General features: G+C 36.3%; 1 protein-coding gene across 2 annotated transcripts in view; it reads right to left on the reverse strand.

The window, feature by feature from the left end:
- Positions 1-16,483, reverse strand: part of geko — a 93,592-nt gene that overhangs the window by 25,828 nt on the left and 51,281 nt on the right. For both annotated transcript variants that reach the window (XM_067791217.1, XM_067791216.1), the window contains one exon: positions 10,604-10,778. In XM_067791217.1, coding sequence (XP_067647318.1) covers positions 10,604-10,778 — 175 coding nt within the window. The remainder of the gene's footprint in view (positions 1-10,603; positions 10,779-16,483) is intronic.

The following is a 16,483-nucleotide window of genomic DNA, read 5'->3' on the forward strand; positions in this document are numbered from 1 at the left end:
TCCAGCTAGCATAAACAATAAATCTGTAAAATTCTATATTTTTGCACAGTCATGGAACCCACCTTTCAATTAATTTGTGAGCATTTAATATGTTTTGAAACAAGTTGAACTTTTCACAAAACCTCCTTAGTTTTTTTTTCGCTAGGGAAAGAATATTTTGTTTCTTAAAAAAAAGGCTAGCAGGTGTGTAAAATAATAATAAGTTGTTTATAAAATACATATTGATGTATGTACTTACGTATGTATGTATGTAAACTAGGGTGTTTTGATTTTTGATACTTTTAATGCCAGTAGAGTTTAACATGGTACAAAAAATATTCAAACTTCGCTAGAACTAACAAGTAAGAAAGGCTAAGTTCGGGTGTAACCGAACATTACATACTGAGCGCTTCAGAGGCAAAAATAAGGGAAATTGGATTATGTAGGAAAAATGAACCTAGGGTAACCCTGGGAATATGTTTGTATCACATGGGTATCAATGGAAGGTATTAAAGGAGTGTTTTTAAAAAAGGAGTGGCGATAGTTCTATAGGTGGAGGGACGCCTTTTCGAGATATAGCTATAAAGGTGGGACCAGGGGTGACCTCTATAATGTGTTTGTACGATATGGGTATCAAATTAAAGGTATTAATGAGGGTTTTTAAAAGGGAGTGGCCCCTTAGTTGTTTATGTGAAGGCGTTTTTCGAGATATCGACCAAAAATGTGGACCAGTGTGACCCAGATCATAATCTGTTGTCGGGTACCGCTAATTTATTTATATATGTAATACCACGAAACAGTATTCCTGCCATGATTCCAAGGGATTTTGATTTCGCTCTGCAGAAACTTTTTCCATTTTCTTCTAATTAATATGGTAGGTGTCCACACCCATTTTACAAAGTTTTTTTCTAAAGTTATATTTTGCGCCGAAAAAAACCAATCCAATCACCATGTTTCATCCCTTTTTCGTATTTGGTATATAATTATGGCATTTTTTTTTCATTTTTCGAAATTTTTCGATATCGAAAAAAGTGGTCATGGTCGGATTTCCCCCATTTTTTAATACTAAGATAAAGTGAGCCCAGATAAGTACTTGAACTAAGTTTAGTAAAGATAGGGGGGTCGACTGTGTATAAAAAACTGGGGCGTGGCTTCAACCAATTTCGCCCATTTTTCACAGAAAAACAGTTATCGTCATGGAAGCTATGCCCTTACCAAATTTCACAAGGATTGTAAATTTTTTGTGCGACTTATGGCATTAAAAAGTATTCTAGACAAATTAAATGAAAAAGGGGCGGACCCACGCCCATTTTTGACATTTTCTTTTATTTTTTGTATTTTGTTTGCCCCATATCATTACTGGAGTTGAATGTTGACATAATTTATTTATATACTGTAAAGATATTAAATTTTTTGTTAAAAATTTGACTTTTAAAAGTTTTTTTTTTTTAAGTGGGTGTGTTCGTCAACCGATTTTGCAAATTTTTTGTTTTATCACACACATAGTAACAGAAGTAACGTTCCTGCCAAATTTCATCATGATATCTTCAACGACTGCCAAATTATAGCTTGCAAAGCTTTTAAATTACCTTTTTTAAAAGTGGGCGGTGCCACGCCCATTGTCCAAAATTTTACTAATTTTTCTATTTTGCGTCATAAGGTAGAACCACCTACCAAGTTTTCATCGCTTTATCCATCTTTGGTAATGAATTATCGTACTTTTTTCGGTTTTCCGAAAATTTTCGATATCGAAAAAGTGGGCGTGGATATGGTCCGATTTTCGTTCATTTTAAATAGCGATCTGAGATGAGTGTCCAGGAAACTTATATACCAAATTTCATTAAGATACCTCAAAATTTACTCAAGTTATCGTGTTTTACGGACATACGGACGGACGGACGGACGGACATGGAGTTTTTGCCAAAATTATAAGATTTTATTTATTAACCGAGAAAAGATGCTAACTACGATCTACCAGCACTCACTGAATCGACGCTAAAACGTCCCAATCCGTTTTGGCAGACAAGAGTTGCATATGAAGCATCATGCAGCTACGGCGTGGACAAGCCCACGGCGCTGCAAAATTTTCTAAGATCATGTGCAAATTCAACGATATTAAGCTCAAAAAAGTACCAAATGTCTCTGAAAAGAGAAGGCTCAATGCTCCCCGATGGGCATACTAACTGGGCACTTCTTTCTGGCGTCGCATGCTTATAAGTTAGGCCCTCGTCCAGTAACAGCAGATGTAGGAAGTGCGAGGTGCACGGAGAAAACGTGCTGCGTTCGTGTCCTACGCTCGCCAGGTCAAGACTCCAACTATATCGTCAGTTATGATCCAGAGTCCCCGCGCTTCTGTCCCACGCTTTTCCTGCTTGATGAATTGTATGCAACATCTGTCTGCTTTTGATTTCTAACAGACTGTTTTTTTTTATTTATTACAACGTAAAACCCAGTATGAAACAATAATTAATAAAAAAATGTTGTAGAAACTTATCTTACATCTAAGGTTTTTACAGTGGGGATTAGGAGATCTACTGTCGATTCAGTGCGTGCTGCAACCTCCCTTTGCAAAATCTTTGGGCTTTTTCGTTACCTTCGTTCCCTTTATTTTTCGGAAAACTCAGTATGGTCCCGGCCTGAAACGAAGTTTTTTTCAATGCCTTCTTGCATTCCAGGAGACTTCTTGATGAAGTACAGTGCGAGGTTATTGCCTAAATCGCCGCCTGGCTATCAATATGTATATTGACGCGACCTGCAACTTAAAAAATGCTTTTTTCCAGAATTTCTGCTACTTTCTTCACGGCTATAATTTTATCCTGAAACGACGCTGATGTAATCTGGCAGGATCTACTTATTGGCAAAGTGTATATCTTTGCTGACAGCCACTCAGCAGCAAAGGCGCTATCTGCATCATTAACTAGCTCATAGCTACTTATAGCTGCGTTAATTGACACTTCTGGAAATATCCGTTATGTCGGTTTCCGGGACATAATACATTTTGTGCAAATACCCAGGTATTTCTAGCTAGAAACACGTTAAAACTTCCTTTGGAAGCCTCTTTTTAGAAAAATCTTGGTAGATTATCGGAAATAGGGATACCGAATGTTCTTGATTTTATGAAAAAACTTGGGCTGGTTGTATTACATATCTGATGAAGCACTCAGTAGGTTGCAAGGAGTTTGTATGGCATAAAAAACGGATTTTTCATTAGCTACTTGGTGACCTGGGGCACAGCCATTACACTTATGTATATTGTACATATGTTATGTAACTTAGGGCGGGGTCCGATTTAAAAAATCGCTCATTGCTCTGTGAAAAATCGTATTCTAGGGATCAAAAATAAGAAACTTTGCCGGAGGAACCATACCTCTAAAAACAAATTCTGATGTCCCCCCCCCCCCCGACCCGCCGATGCCAGTGGCACACCCCCTGGAACCCCCTGGGGGTAAAAGTGCATGTAAAGTGCAAAAACCGGCGATTTTTTTGAAATTGTTGTATTGTGAACCCCCAGGGGGGTTTCCAGGGGGTGTGCCCACTGGCATCGTTGGGTCGGGGCCTACAAAGTTAGTGGGGGTCGGTCCATACAATTGGACTCGATTGGAGCCCTCTAAATGGGTCAAAGTGGGATTTTTTCAAAATTTACCCCTACCTGGAGGCGGGACATCAGAATTGGTTTTTAGAGGTATGGTTCCTTCGGCAAAAGTTTTCTTATTTTGATCCCTAGAATATGATTTTTCACAGAGCAATGGGCGATTTTTTTTTGCCTCCCCACAATTCGACCCCGCCCTAATGTACCTATATGGAAAAAATAAATTAATCGACTCTATAACGAGTTGAAAAAAGCTTGTATACATTTCTTCATACTTCACGAGGAGTTTTCATATCAAAAACGCCGTAGGTGTACTTGCAATTTTTTTCAGGCTTTGATGTGGTCACATATTCTTTTTTAATATCGACATGATAGTTTCCTCAAATTTCCTTTTAGTATTTGCAATAAGACATACTTTTATTATTGTTTCTTACGTAATTATAATGTTTTTGGTATGTAATTTTCTCGTATGGAATAGCCGGAGAAAGGCTCAATGTAGGCCTGGGAGCGGTTGCAGAGTATATGATACAGTGCAAGTACTATGTTTGTTTCAAAATGCAAAAGGCTTCCAATCAAGGACAGAATGTGTCCTGTGTATTAACAAAAGCTCATAGCAAGGAAGAGGAAGATTGGCTATTAGCAACCAACGAGGGAATCTGTAACCACAAAGCACAAGTCAAAAACTAAAACAGACCTGCGTAACAAAGTGCTCAACTTGGACTGTATATATCTTAATATTAATAGTATTACAGCAAATAAGCTAGAGCTGGAACATCTTATAGAAATAAAAAAACCCAGCATTGTTTTATGCGCGGAAACATGTACAACAGATAAAATCATGGATTCTGAGCTATGCATTTCCACATATAAATTCATCCGCTGCGATTCCCACAGTAGACATACAGGTGGTGTTCTAATGTATGTACATGAAAATTTACAATATAGCATAGTGTGTAATAAAGTTATTGACAGGAATGTGTGGTGCATTGTCATAAAACTTAAAAAATATGCGTTAAAATGGCAAATTGGTGTACTCTATCACTCACCAAATAGCAGTGATGCTGACTTCATGACATACTTAAACAATGTCATCAATGAACACCTCAGGGAATCTGACAACATTATAATAGTTGGAGATTTTAACATTAATATGAATATATCATCAACATACTCAAACCAGCTTATAAGTTTATTTGCACAAATGGCTATGGTACAAAGAATAAATTTCAACACAAGAATAACTGAGCACTCCTCTACGAAAATAGACTTACTCTTCAGCAATAATGAGCAAGTTAAAACTGAACATGTAAGTGGATATAAAATTTCCGATCATGAAACAATTCATTTCAAAGTACCAACAGCTAAATATTGCAAAATGAGAAAAGTTGCTACTGTCACCAACTGGAAGAACTATAGCGCAGAACATCTTTTAAATCTGCTGCGAACGTGCGACTTTAGCTCTGTGTCTCATGTAGGAATAGAACGTAGAACTGAGATCCTGAACAATATTTTAACTGAAGCTATGCAAGCATTGACGTATGAGAAGAGGATCCAAATACAACTGAGGAATAAGTGGTATGACCGTGAGCTAAGGGAACTGCACAAAAGAAAATTTGAATTCTATAATACTGCTAGAAATACTGGCAACTGGGTGGATTATAATGGCATAAAAAAAGTATCGCGGGTTCGAATCGAGCTCAAGGCCTAACAATAATTTTTTATCATTATTATTGTTATGATAAATTTTTTCTTAATTGAAAAAAATTTTTAAATTAGAATAGAAGAAAGAAAAAATTTTAGACAACTGCCAAAGCTCGTTGTATAGATCCATTTCGGGAACTGCTAAATTCCTTCATCGGCAACGTTTAGGCGCCGCTGCTATAACCATTCAGCCACCACAGCGGTTTTTTGTTTGTCTTCATTAATCCTACTTCCATTCTGGTTCGTGCCAATTGATATTCACAACACTGCGACATCTGTCGCAGAATAGCTGTGAAAATTGGACTTGTTTGTTGGCAATGCTGCCATAGTGTCATATTTTATTGACACTTTTTTCCCCGTGCTCTGGGATGTATTAACAATTTTTGTTGTTATATCGGCCTACTGATTTTAAGATCGCGGGTTCGAATCGAGCTCAAGGCCTAACAATAATTTTTTATCATTATTATTGTTATGATAAATTTTTTCTTAATTGAAAAAAATTTTTAAATTAGAATAGAAGAAAGAAAAAATTTTAGACAACTGCCAAAGCTCGTTGTATAGATCCATTTCGGGAACTGCTAAATTCCTTCATCGGCAACGTTTAGGCGCCGCTGCTATAACCATTCAGCCACCACAGCGGTTTTTTGTTTGTCTTCATTAACCCTACTTCCATTCTGGTTCGTGCCAATTGATATTCACAACACTGCGACATCTGTTGCAGAATAGCTGTGAAAATTGGACTTGTTTGTTGGCAATGCTGCCATAGTGTCATATTTTATTGACACTTTTTTCCCCGTGCTCTGGGATGTATTAACAATTTTTGTTGTTATATCGGCCTACTGATTTTAAGATCGCGGGTTCGAATCGAGCTCAAGGCCTAACAATAATTTTTTATCATTATTATTGTTATGATAAATTTTTTCTTAATTGAACAAAATTTTTAAATTAGAATAGAAGAAAGAAAAAATTTTAGACAACTGCCAAAGCTCGTTGTATAGATCCATTTCGGGAACTGCTAAATTCCTTCATCGGCAACGTTTAGGCGCCGCTGCTATAACCATTCAGCCACCACAGCGGTTTTTTGTTTGTCTTCATTAATCCTACTTCCATTCTGGTTCGTGCCAATTGATATTCACAACACTGCGACATCTGTTGCAGAATAGCTGTGAAAATTGGACTTGTTTGTTGGCAATGCTGCCATAGTGTCATATTTTATTGACACTTTTTTCCCCGTGCTCTGGGATGTATTAACAATTTTTGTTGTTATATCGGCCTACTGATTTTAAGATCGCGGGTTCGAATCGAGCTCAAGGCTTAACAATAATTTTTTATCATTATTATTGTTATGATAAATTTTTTCTTAATTGAAAAAAATTTTTTAATTAGAATAGAAGAAAGAAAAAATTTTAGAAACGTTGCCGATGAAGGAATTTAGCAGTTCCCGAAATGGATCTATACAACGAGCTTTGGCAGTTGTCTAAAATTTTTTCTTTCTTCTATTCTAATTTAAAAATTTTTTTTAATTAAGAAAAAATTTATCATAACAATAATAATGATAAAAAATTATTGTTAGGCCTTGAGCTCGATTCGAACCCGCGATCTTAAAATCAGTAGGCCGATATAACAACAAAAATTGTTAATACATCCCAGAGCACGGGGAAAAAAGTGTCAATAAAATATGACACTATGGCAGCATTGCCAACAAACAAGTCCAATTTTCACAGCTATTCTGCAACAGATGTCGCAGTGTTGTGAATATCAATTGGCACGAACCAGAATGGAAGTAGGATTAATGAAGACAAACAAAAAACCGCTGTGGTGGCTGAATGGTTATAGCAGCGGCGCCTAAACGTTGCCGATGAAGGAATTTAGCAGTTCCCGAAATGGATCTATACAACGAGCTTTGGCAGTTGTCTAAAATTTTTTCTTTCTTCTATTCTAATTTAAAAATTTTTTTCAATTAAGAAAAAATTTATCATAACAATAATAATGATAAAAAATTATTGTTAGGCCTTGAGCTCGATTCGAACCCGCGATCTTAAAATCAGTAGGCCGATATAACAACAAAAATTGTTAATACATCCCAGAGCACGGGGAAAAAAGTGTCAATAAAATATGACACTATGGCAGCATTGCCAACAAACAAGTCCAATTTTCACAGCTATTCTGCAACAGATGTCGCAGTGTTGTGAATATCAATTGGCACGAACCAGAATGGAAGTAGGATTAATGAAGACAAACAAAAAACCGCTGTGGTGGCTGAATGGTTATAGCAGCGGCGCCTAAACGTTGCCGATGAAGGAATTTAGCAGTTCCCGAAATGGATCTATACAACGAGCTTTTTTGGCAGTTGTCTAAAATTTTTTCTTTCTTCTATTCTAATTTAAAAATTTTTTTCAATTAAGAAAAAATTTATCATAACAATAATAATGATAAAAAATTATTGTTAGGCCTTGAGCTCGATTCGAACCCGCGATCTTAAAATCAGTAGGCCGATATAACAACAAAAATTGATAAAAAAAGTATATAAAAAAACTGTTATGTATAAAAAGAAGAAATATATGGAAGACAAAGTGCTCGATTGTGCAGGAGACATGAAGCGGATGTGGAAGTCTTTAAAACATCTTGCTGAGCTCACCGATGACAGAAAGGTCGTTAGCAAAATAGTAATTAACGGTGAATGCCTCGAGAAGGAATACGATATAGCCAATGCCCTAAATACATTTTTTGTACAGAGCATAGCTGAAATTAATGATAGCATTGAAATAATTCCAATTGCGGCAGAAACAAGTGTAAATAATGCAATTGAAACTTTTCAATTCACCGACGTAGAGTTAGATGATATAATGAACATTACTAAATCTTTTAGAAAAAAATATGGTGGAAAAAAGCTTTTGTCGGAGGGGGTATTTAAAGATGCCATGATTTACATTGCTCACTTCTACAAAGATATAATAAATGAATCAATAAACAGTAGCATTGTTCCAAATTGCTGGAAAGTATCAACTATAGTACCTGCGGAAAAAGTCAAAAATACAGTAAGGCCAGAGGAACTGCGCCCAATTAATACGCTACCCGCAGATGAAAAAATTATGGAAACGGTGGTTAAAAATCAATTAGTGGCATATCTAGATAAATACCAAATTATTATACCTGAACAATCTGGGTTTAGGAAAAGCCATTCTTGCGAAACCGCACTGAATATGGTTATTGCGGAATGGAAAGAGGATATAACTGATAAGAAAGTTGTGATCTCAGTCTTTTTAGACTTAAAACGTGCTTTTGAAACTGTGGATAGAGAGGAACTGCTGAATGTTATGTTTAATAATGGGATAAGAGGAAAATCCTTGGAATGGTTCAGAAGCTATTTGAGTAATAGAAAACAGAAGACGATAATTGGAAGTGCAGTTTCACCGGTTGCTGATATACATAATGGGCTACCGCAAGGTTCAGTATTGGCACCGCTATTGTTTACAATATATATTAACGATATTAAAGAATGCTTGAAATATTGCAATATTCGACTATTTGCGGATGATGCATTGATAACCATTAGTGAAAGAAGTGCGGGCTTTGCGGTATCGAAAATGCAAGAAGACTTAGACTCCCTTTACAAATGGCTATGCCATAGAAAGTTGAAAGTGAACGTGGATAAAACCAAAAGTATGATATTTTGCAAAAATCAAAGCATTATGGGTGCCAATAACCTTAGCAATATTACTCTGAAGATAAGAAATGTTGAAATTCAGCAAGTAGACAAGATCAAATGCCTAGGAGTCTGGATCGACAAAAACCTTAGATTTGGAGAACACATAAGTTATTTAGAAAACAAAATTGCAAAAAAAATTGGTTTTATGTACAGAACTTGTAAATATATTAGTCAACGACACAAATTATTAGTGTATCGATCAATTATTGAACCGCACTTTATCTATTGTCCAACAATCCTGCTATTAGCAAATGACACACAAATAAAAAAACTGCAGATACAACAAAACAAGGCAATGCGATTAATTTTAAAATGTTCGCTTAGAACACCAAAAACTACAACGCTAAATATGTTAAACTGGCTCAGTGTAAAACAGTCGATATATTATTTCACATTGAAATTTATACATCATATGAAATTAGGAATAACACCGAATTATCTGAACGGGAGAATACATTTTAATCATGAAATACATAACTATGGAACTAGAAGCAGCGGAAATATAAGACTGCCTAGAGTAAGAACGGAGTTCGCTAAGAAGACTTTAGAATATATAGGTTATAAAATGTACAATGAATTACCAAATGCGATAAAAGACTGTGAAAATATTAATAAGTTTAAAGCAAAATTATTTTTATACTGTAAGTAATTAAGCATGTAATGTATACAATTTATTTATATATATACATATATATATATATTTTTTTTTTTTTTACCTTGAACTAGGTCTTAAAGACCGTAAATAAATAAATTATTATTATTATATATGGATCATAAGCGAAATTGACACTGACCGATTTAACGGAATGCAGTTAAGTAACCCCGTATTAGATATCTATAGCTTCAAAAGTTTTCAGTTGGATTTTGAATATTTTTATTTACTTTGTAAAAACATATTTGATCAAAGATACAAGACTCGGTTGAAATCGGCCAAAGTGTAAGAAAAATTTATTCAATCACCCTAATGTTAATATATACATTTTTACCAAACTTATATATTCATATAAATATCGATATTAAGTCACATTTGGCAAGTCGTACACTGTGGCAATAACCTCGCCCAAAAAACAATACCAAAGTACTTTTGACCTTGAAAATTATTTTGAATTAATTATAAAATGCGCAATTTGGCTTAACCCAGAGTCTGACTGTTCGAAGCTTTTAGTTTTTTATTAGTTTGAAAAATTTTACTTTCGCCCTAATTGTGAGCTTGGGAACCTCCGCCAGATTATATAAAAACGGGTGCTGAGAGGAGCCAACTTTCTTCTAGTTAATGCCGCAAAGTGGCACAGAATATGCCATACTGCAAAATAGTGCTAGTCCGTTCTCAATGATAGGAAGACCAAAACAACCTTGACGACCCGCTGTAAGAAGCACTCAAAGGAGCATATTTTTCCTGCTTTAAGCGTTCGTACTCGTACGGAACTTAAGAGGCCATAGGTATGCCGACCAAGTCATTTTCGGGAAGGATGTCAGCGGCCGCACCCCATCTGGCCAGCTCATCAGCTATTGAGTTGCCTTCCATATCCCTACAGGTACCCATAAAAAAGGACTGGCCTTTCTCGTTTCGAGATCTACGGCTTGCTTAAGGTTTTAGTAACAAACATCTTTATAATTACACTCACCTTATTAAATAGAGCAGGTCCCTTTCCTTTTCAGTTAACATATAATCTGGCTTTGCTGCCATTTCGCACAGCATTTTGGGCAGGCAAGATTCTTTGATGGCATCTGATAATTGTGTTTTAAGCGCATTTTGCTTTCGTTGCAGCGTAACAGTTGAAAAGTCATTGATTTCTGTTTCTGAAAAGAAAAATATGGTGTATTTTATTAAAATATAATTCATTCAAATGTATTTAGTTTAATATTGTATATCGCATGGCGCAATAAAACCAGACAGGTGAAGTCGTTAGAAAAAACAACCGGTCCTGAATTTTAAAGTTGTAAGGAGTGAAAATTGTTAGTACTATTTTGCTACTTTCTCACTACCTTAGTAATGTAATGTGCGGAAAGGAGAAATACGATATATCTCACATTCGAAACGAGGACATAGAAGAAAAGAAAAGAAAAGAAAAGAAAAGAATAGAAAAGAAAAGAGAAGAAAGGAAGACTGAGGAAATAGGAGAAAATGAGAGGAAATTGGAGGGCCGTCGAAAAAGTAAAGAGAACAAGAGGAAGATGGAGAAAGTAAAACTAAGAAAAATAAATAAATGTAAGGCGCGATAACCTCCGAAGAGATCTAAGGCCGAGCTTCTCTTCCAATTTGCGTCGCGCTCCTCTTGATTTTCCCTACAAATTGGCCGGACCGGACCTACATGTTTTATGCCGACTCCGAACGGCATCTGCAAGGCAGATGAGTTTCCACTGAGAGCTTTTCATGGTAGAAATACATCCGGAGTGCTTGCCAAACACTGCTGAGGGGCGACCCCGCTTAGAAAAATTTTATTCTAATTGAAAAATCTTATTTCTAAAATTTTGATGTTTCTTTGCCCGGGGTGTGAACCCAGGGCATACGGTGTGGTAGGCGGAGCACGCTACCATCACACCACGGTGGCCGCTAAGAAATAAGAGAAAATAAGAAGATATTGGAGGGCTGTCGGAAAAGTAAAGAACACAAGAGGAAGATGGAGAGAGAAAGTAAAACTAAGAACCATGAGTGGGAATTAGACTTGGACAGGAGCAATAGCGGAAAAAGTAAGAGGAAAATTGGAAATATTTACGGAAGTTTGAAAGGGCTAGGAAAACTAAATGAGCCGAATAAGGTAAACTAGAAAATGCAGGGGATGAGGAGATAAGAGAGGAAGAATGTTAGACAGAGAAGAAGCAGGTGGAAGGATATAGAAAGCCAGAAAAATGTCTGACGGGTTTGATCATATGACTGAGAGTTTTTAAATGTGTAAACGTTACCAGGGTTAGCCAGAACTATTTAGAATAAAGTTCTGATAAGGCAAAGTTTTTTTTGTCATCAGGTATATCTATAAGCTCTGATTTGTTGGGCATCGTTGCTGTAAAACCTCTGCCGCTTTATATTTTTATTTTTACACCAGCCCCCTCTTTCTGGTCAATGAGCCGACCTCAGCGCTTCGTTATATTAGATAAATGTAGGGACTGTATACTGTCAATCCCGGGTTTTCGTATTACAAGCCTCACATGATACTGATACAAACACTCAGAGTGTATTTCTGCCATGAAAACTTCTCAGCGCAAATTCATCTGCCTTGCAGATACCGTCTGAAGTCGACATAAAACATGTAGGTCCCGTCCCGACAATTTGTAGCGAAAATTAAAAGGAGTACGACGCCTTGACGTGGCTGAATTCGTTTGTAACACTTCAACCATCGTAGGAATTCGGGTTCAAATCCCACTCCCGGGAGAAAAGGCTTTGAAGAGATATACAAGGTTTAATCGAAACAGCTGTCACCTTGTCCGCCCTGATGTCACGTTGTTTAACTTTTTCCCAAATTATTAAATAAATTTTATTTTATTTTATTTTATTTATTATTAGAATTTACATTAGTGCATTTTTATTTACTTAGTTAGCAGAAGATTTCGGGATACTGTCACCGTACTATTCTAAATATATCATTTCTGTTTACTTATTGAATATTATAGATACTAGGGGGACTCATGTAACCGTATAAATGCCTTATAAAGTGTGTAAACGTATAAATTTATCTAGTGCGTAAACGAACTGTCAAATTTTGTATGAAAAATCATTTACACAATTTGTATAAATTTACGCGCACATTTCACTTTGTAAACGCGATAAACTCAAAGGAATGCAACCTTGCAGACATTACAGCAGGCATTTTCATCAGAAATCTCCAACATCAGCAAGTAATTTACAAGAATATCTTAGTAAAGACGCTTTAGTTTTGATTTTTCACTTAATCTTGGCATTTTTAAATTTGTATAACGATCAAAAAATGTTTGTTTGACAATAATACAGCTGATAAACAATGAAGTTTATCAAGAGTATTTCTAGGTGCGTTCATATAACAGCGTGTGTAAATGGATATAATTTTACACCTTATAAGTTTATATGCTCTCATGAGTTCCCCTACTATAATTATTAGCACTCACTGAAATTTTTACATATTTATGTATATGTTGCATACTCTAAGCATCAGAGTACAACAAATAAACAAAACAAAGTTTCCGTAGCAAAATAAAAACGTAAACAATTAAGTTTGCGACCAGCAACTGACTAAGTCACCTCCGGTAGCATTATTCTCTTATATCACATAAGGAATTGAATATGCAATGACTTGGACTAAAGTAAATTTACATATGCTAAAAAGCCAAGTAAACTTTATTTATAAAACAAATTTAAAAATGGAACTGGTGGCATAACAACCTAGCACACGTCTTGAAAATGTTAAATAAGATGTCTAGTCCTTTTGGAATCTACGCTCTGGGTACTAGTTGTGTTACATATTAATGTAATATTTATAAAATAATGAGGCCTATCTTAAGGTAATGCGTTTATCAGTTTATCAACAGCAAAAATTCTTATGGCCATTTGAATGTATACAAATGAAAAATATATAATACTGGCGTTTATACTGTATGGGGTACAAGAGAATTTATAAGAGTAGGCGTAGTGCCGATGTGGGAGCAAGATACGTGGTACATTTAGTAAGAGCGAAATCAAACAGCAAATGAAGGCAACTGACTGCATACGGTCGGGGCAATGCGTGGTGAATTTATTCAATACTATTGAAGCGTTATTGTAACGGGAAAAAGGATGAGAGACGCCTATTTAGAAAAATCCAGTGGATGGCGGAAAATTTCAAGAATAATGGTGATCAGGCAGCTGCTGTACAGAATGTGCTTTTGTTGTGTAGGGAGTACTTCTCCTCACTGCCAGGGGGAAGACGAACCCGATATCCCAAACGATGATGATGTAGTATACGTTCCAGGGCCTAAAAACGACGACGGAAGTATGACAATATTCCGGCTAAAGAATACCAAGCTGTTTAAAGACGAAAGCGAACATCTGGTGGGACGAGCGCATTCTGGGAAAGGATGTTAAAGACATCGATCTGATTGGAATTGGACTTTACCATTAGGGCCTGAGACTAGTAAATCTACTATCGATCTTCATGATATGTCAGATTCTGGGTAAGACTCAGGTTAAGACACTCCCGAAGGTTTAAAGGAGTGTTACCAATGGTGATAGTGCTTTGCCGGATATTGCTCCAAGCCTGAATATCTCGGAAACTGGCCACATTGAACCTTCTACTACCCCTTAGCGCTATGATAAAGAAACATAATTCGCCACAGTTACGTTACGTTGGCAATTACGTAAGAGAAGCTATAAATTGCGTTGGCAACCCTTTGAAAAAGTTGCGTTTCACAACACCTTGAATAATTTTAACTCAAGTTCCCTGCAAAATTAAACGTTCTCTGCGAGATGCCGCTGAGCAATACCGACAGCTAGGTTGGAATTGGGAAGGATCGAATATTTAAAATGTGCTAAAGAAGATAATTTTAACTGGCAAAAGGCAAAACTTGGTCCTGCAGTAATCGAGGGCAAGACGAAGTACTTGGTTTTATCCAAACAAAAAACCGCAAATTCGAGCCTTGGCAGTGATGTCCATTGTTGACGGATATAATATCGAGACTGTGAAGGAGTTCGTCTTATTTCAGCTTAGAAATCTAGCGGACTGACAAGGCAACTCGATATAAAAGTCTTCACTTGAAGATCAACAATCACGCTTTACAAATCGCTGGAGGTATTATATCATGGACGGTGTCGAGAGAAAATGAGAACGTCTTTGGAGTGTCCGTATGAAATTAATGAGATGTACAGGATTCGCTTTGTTTTGTGTATTTTCCGACAGGTTATAATTGATGTACATATATTGGAACGATTTTCCGTCATCCTTTGTCAAAGCGTTCCAAGTTGCAGAATTGTATAAGCTTAACGCAGATATTAAGATGCAATTAAAAATAGCCCAAGTACTCCGCTGACTAGGTTATTTTATGCGAATAGACTAAGAGGCTTAAGCGAAGATAGTATTTCTTTCAACGCACGTATTTGGAATCAGATAAAGACGAGACTTTCACTCAGTTGGTAGAGGTAGCTCGATTAGCTTTTGATCGCCTTGGTGATAGCCGGAGTGATTTAGTGTTCAAATTGTCCCTTATCACGTTCCCCCTGCGGGTTAGAATATAGGCGCGATATGGATGGCTATAACTGTCGTTAAAGGCGACTGTAAGTCTATGGCTCATCCAATACATGAATAACTCGTAGGAAAGCAATGTGAACACGTGTATCACTTGCATGACCCTATCACGATCTTTATTGAGAACTCTACATGCGGGGATCAGGAAATACTATTATGATCTTTATATATCATAGATACTTGTATACGTGTATCGTCTCCTGCCTCGGAGTAGACCCCTTAGTGGGCGTACAGCGTGGACTATTATTTTACCTTACATGCGAGGGAGTTCACTTTTGGGGAAGTTGAAAGTAAAGCATACTAAATCAAGCTACACTCAGAGAAAAACGCCGTTCTGAAATCCAGCACCACCGGACTCAATTCAAACTTTTCATGTTCTTACTTTTTTGTTCTTGAAAAACGAGTGACCTGTTCTTAAAACAACAACCTTGTCTTGAACTGACACCATTTTCTTGAAAAGAGAATGGCTGGTCTTAAAATATGAACAAATGTTCTATTAATGAGAACGATGTTCTTAAATTAAGCCCAAGAAAAAAGAAATGGTACAACTCGTGCGCACTACAATGTTAAATAAAACATTTGGCACAAGCCACCAAACATTCGTAGTGGCCCAGCGGCTATGATGTTGCAATTGCGATTGTGTGGCGCGAGTTCGAACACCGTCAAAATCTGAAGTTTTTTAAAACGATTTTTTTATGTTATATTTTTTTAACTCATATTTTTCGTTTAGTTCCATTCACATATGCACAGATAATACTCAAACTTGTTATGAAATGTTTTAAGTATATATTCAGATTATATCAATAAAAACGAGAATTTCTCAATAAGAGAAAGCCATAAAAAATGCATATTATGGGTTTTTTTAAAATTTTGGACTTTAATAATATTTTTTTGTTATTAATATTTTTATTAATGACACAAAAATTATTATTAATAAAAAAATAAATAAATGGGTACTAATTTAAAAATTCCCCCTCCCCCCCCCCCCTCGCCTCCCCCAAAGATAAAGCATAAACCGTTCTTGAATTGAGACCGAAAAATGTTAAATCAACCACAAATCGTTCTCAAAACGTGAGAACGAAAGATCTTAAATCAAGCCCAAGTAGTGCTTGAAATGAGCACAGAAGGTTCACACATCAATACCAAACTGGTCATAAAATATGAACGGTGTGCTTGGAAAAACCGTTCTTAAAACAAGCCCATCGGTCACGAGTTACGAAAAAACGTACTTAACAGACTTTTGTCAACGAATGATCTTAATTTTGAACTTGCTTCGTTCGTTTTAGAACGATTTTTTCTCTGAGTGTATGAAGTATT

This window comes from Eurosta solidaginis, chromosome 5, assembly GCF_040869045.1.
Source record: "Eurosta solidaginis isolate ZX-2024a chromosome 5, ASM4086904v1, whole genome shotgun sequence".
Classification (NCBI taxonomy): domain Eukaryota; kingdom Metazoa; phylum Arthropoda; class Insecta; order Diptera; family Tephritidae; genus Eurosta; species Eurosta solidaginis.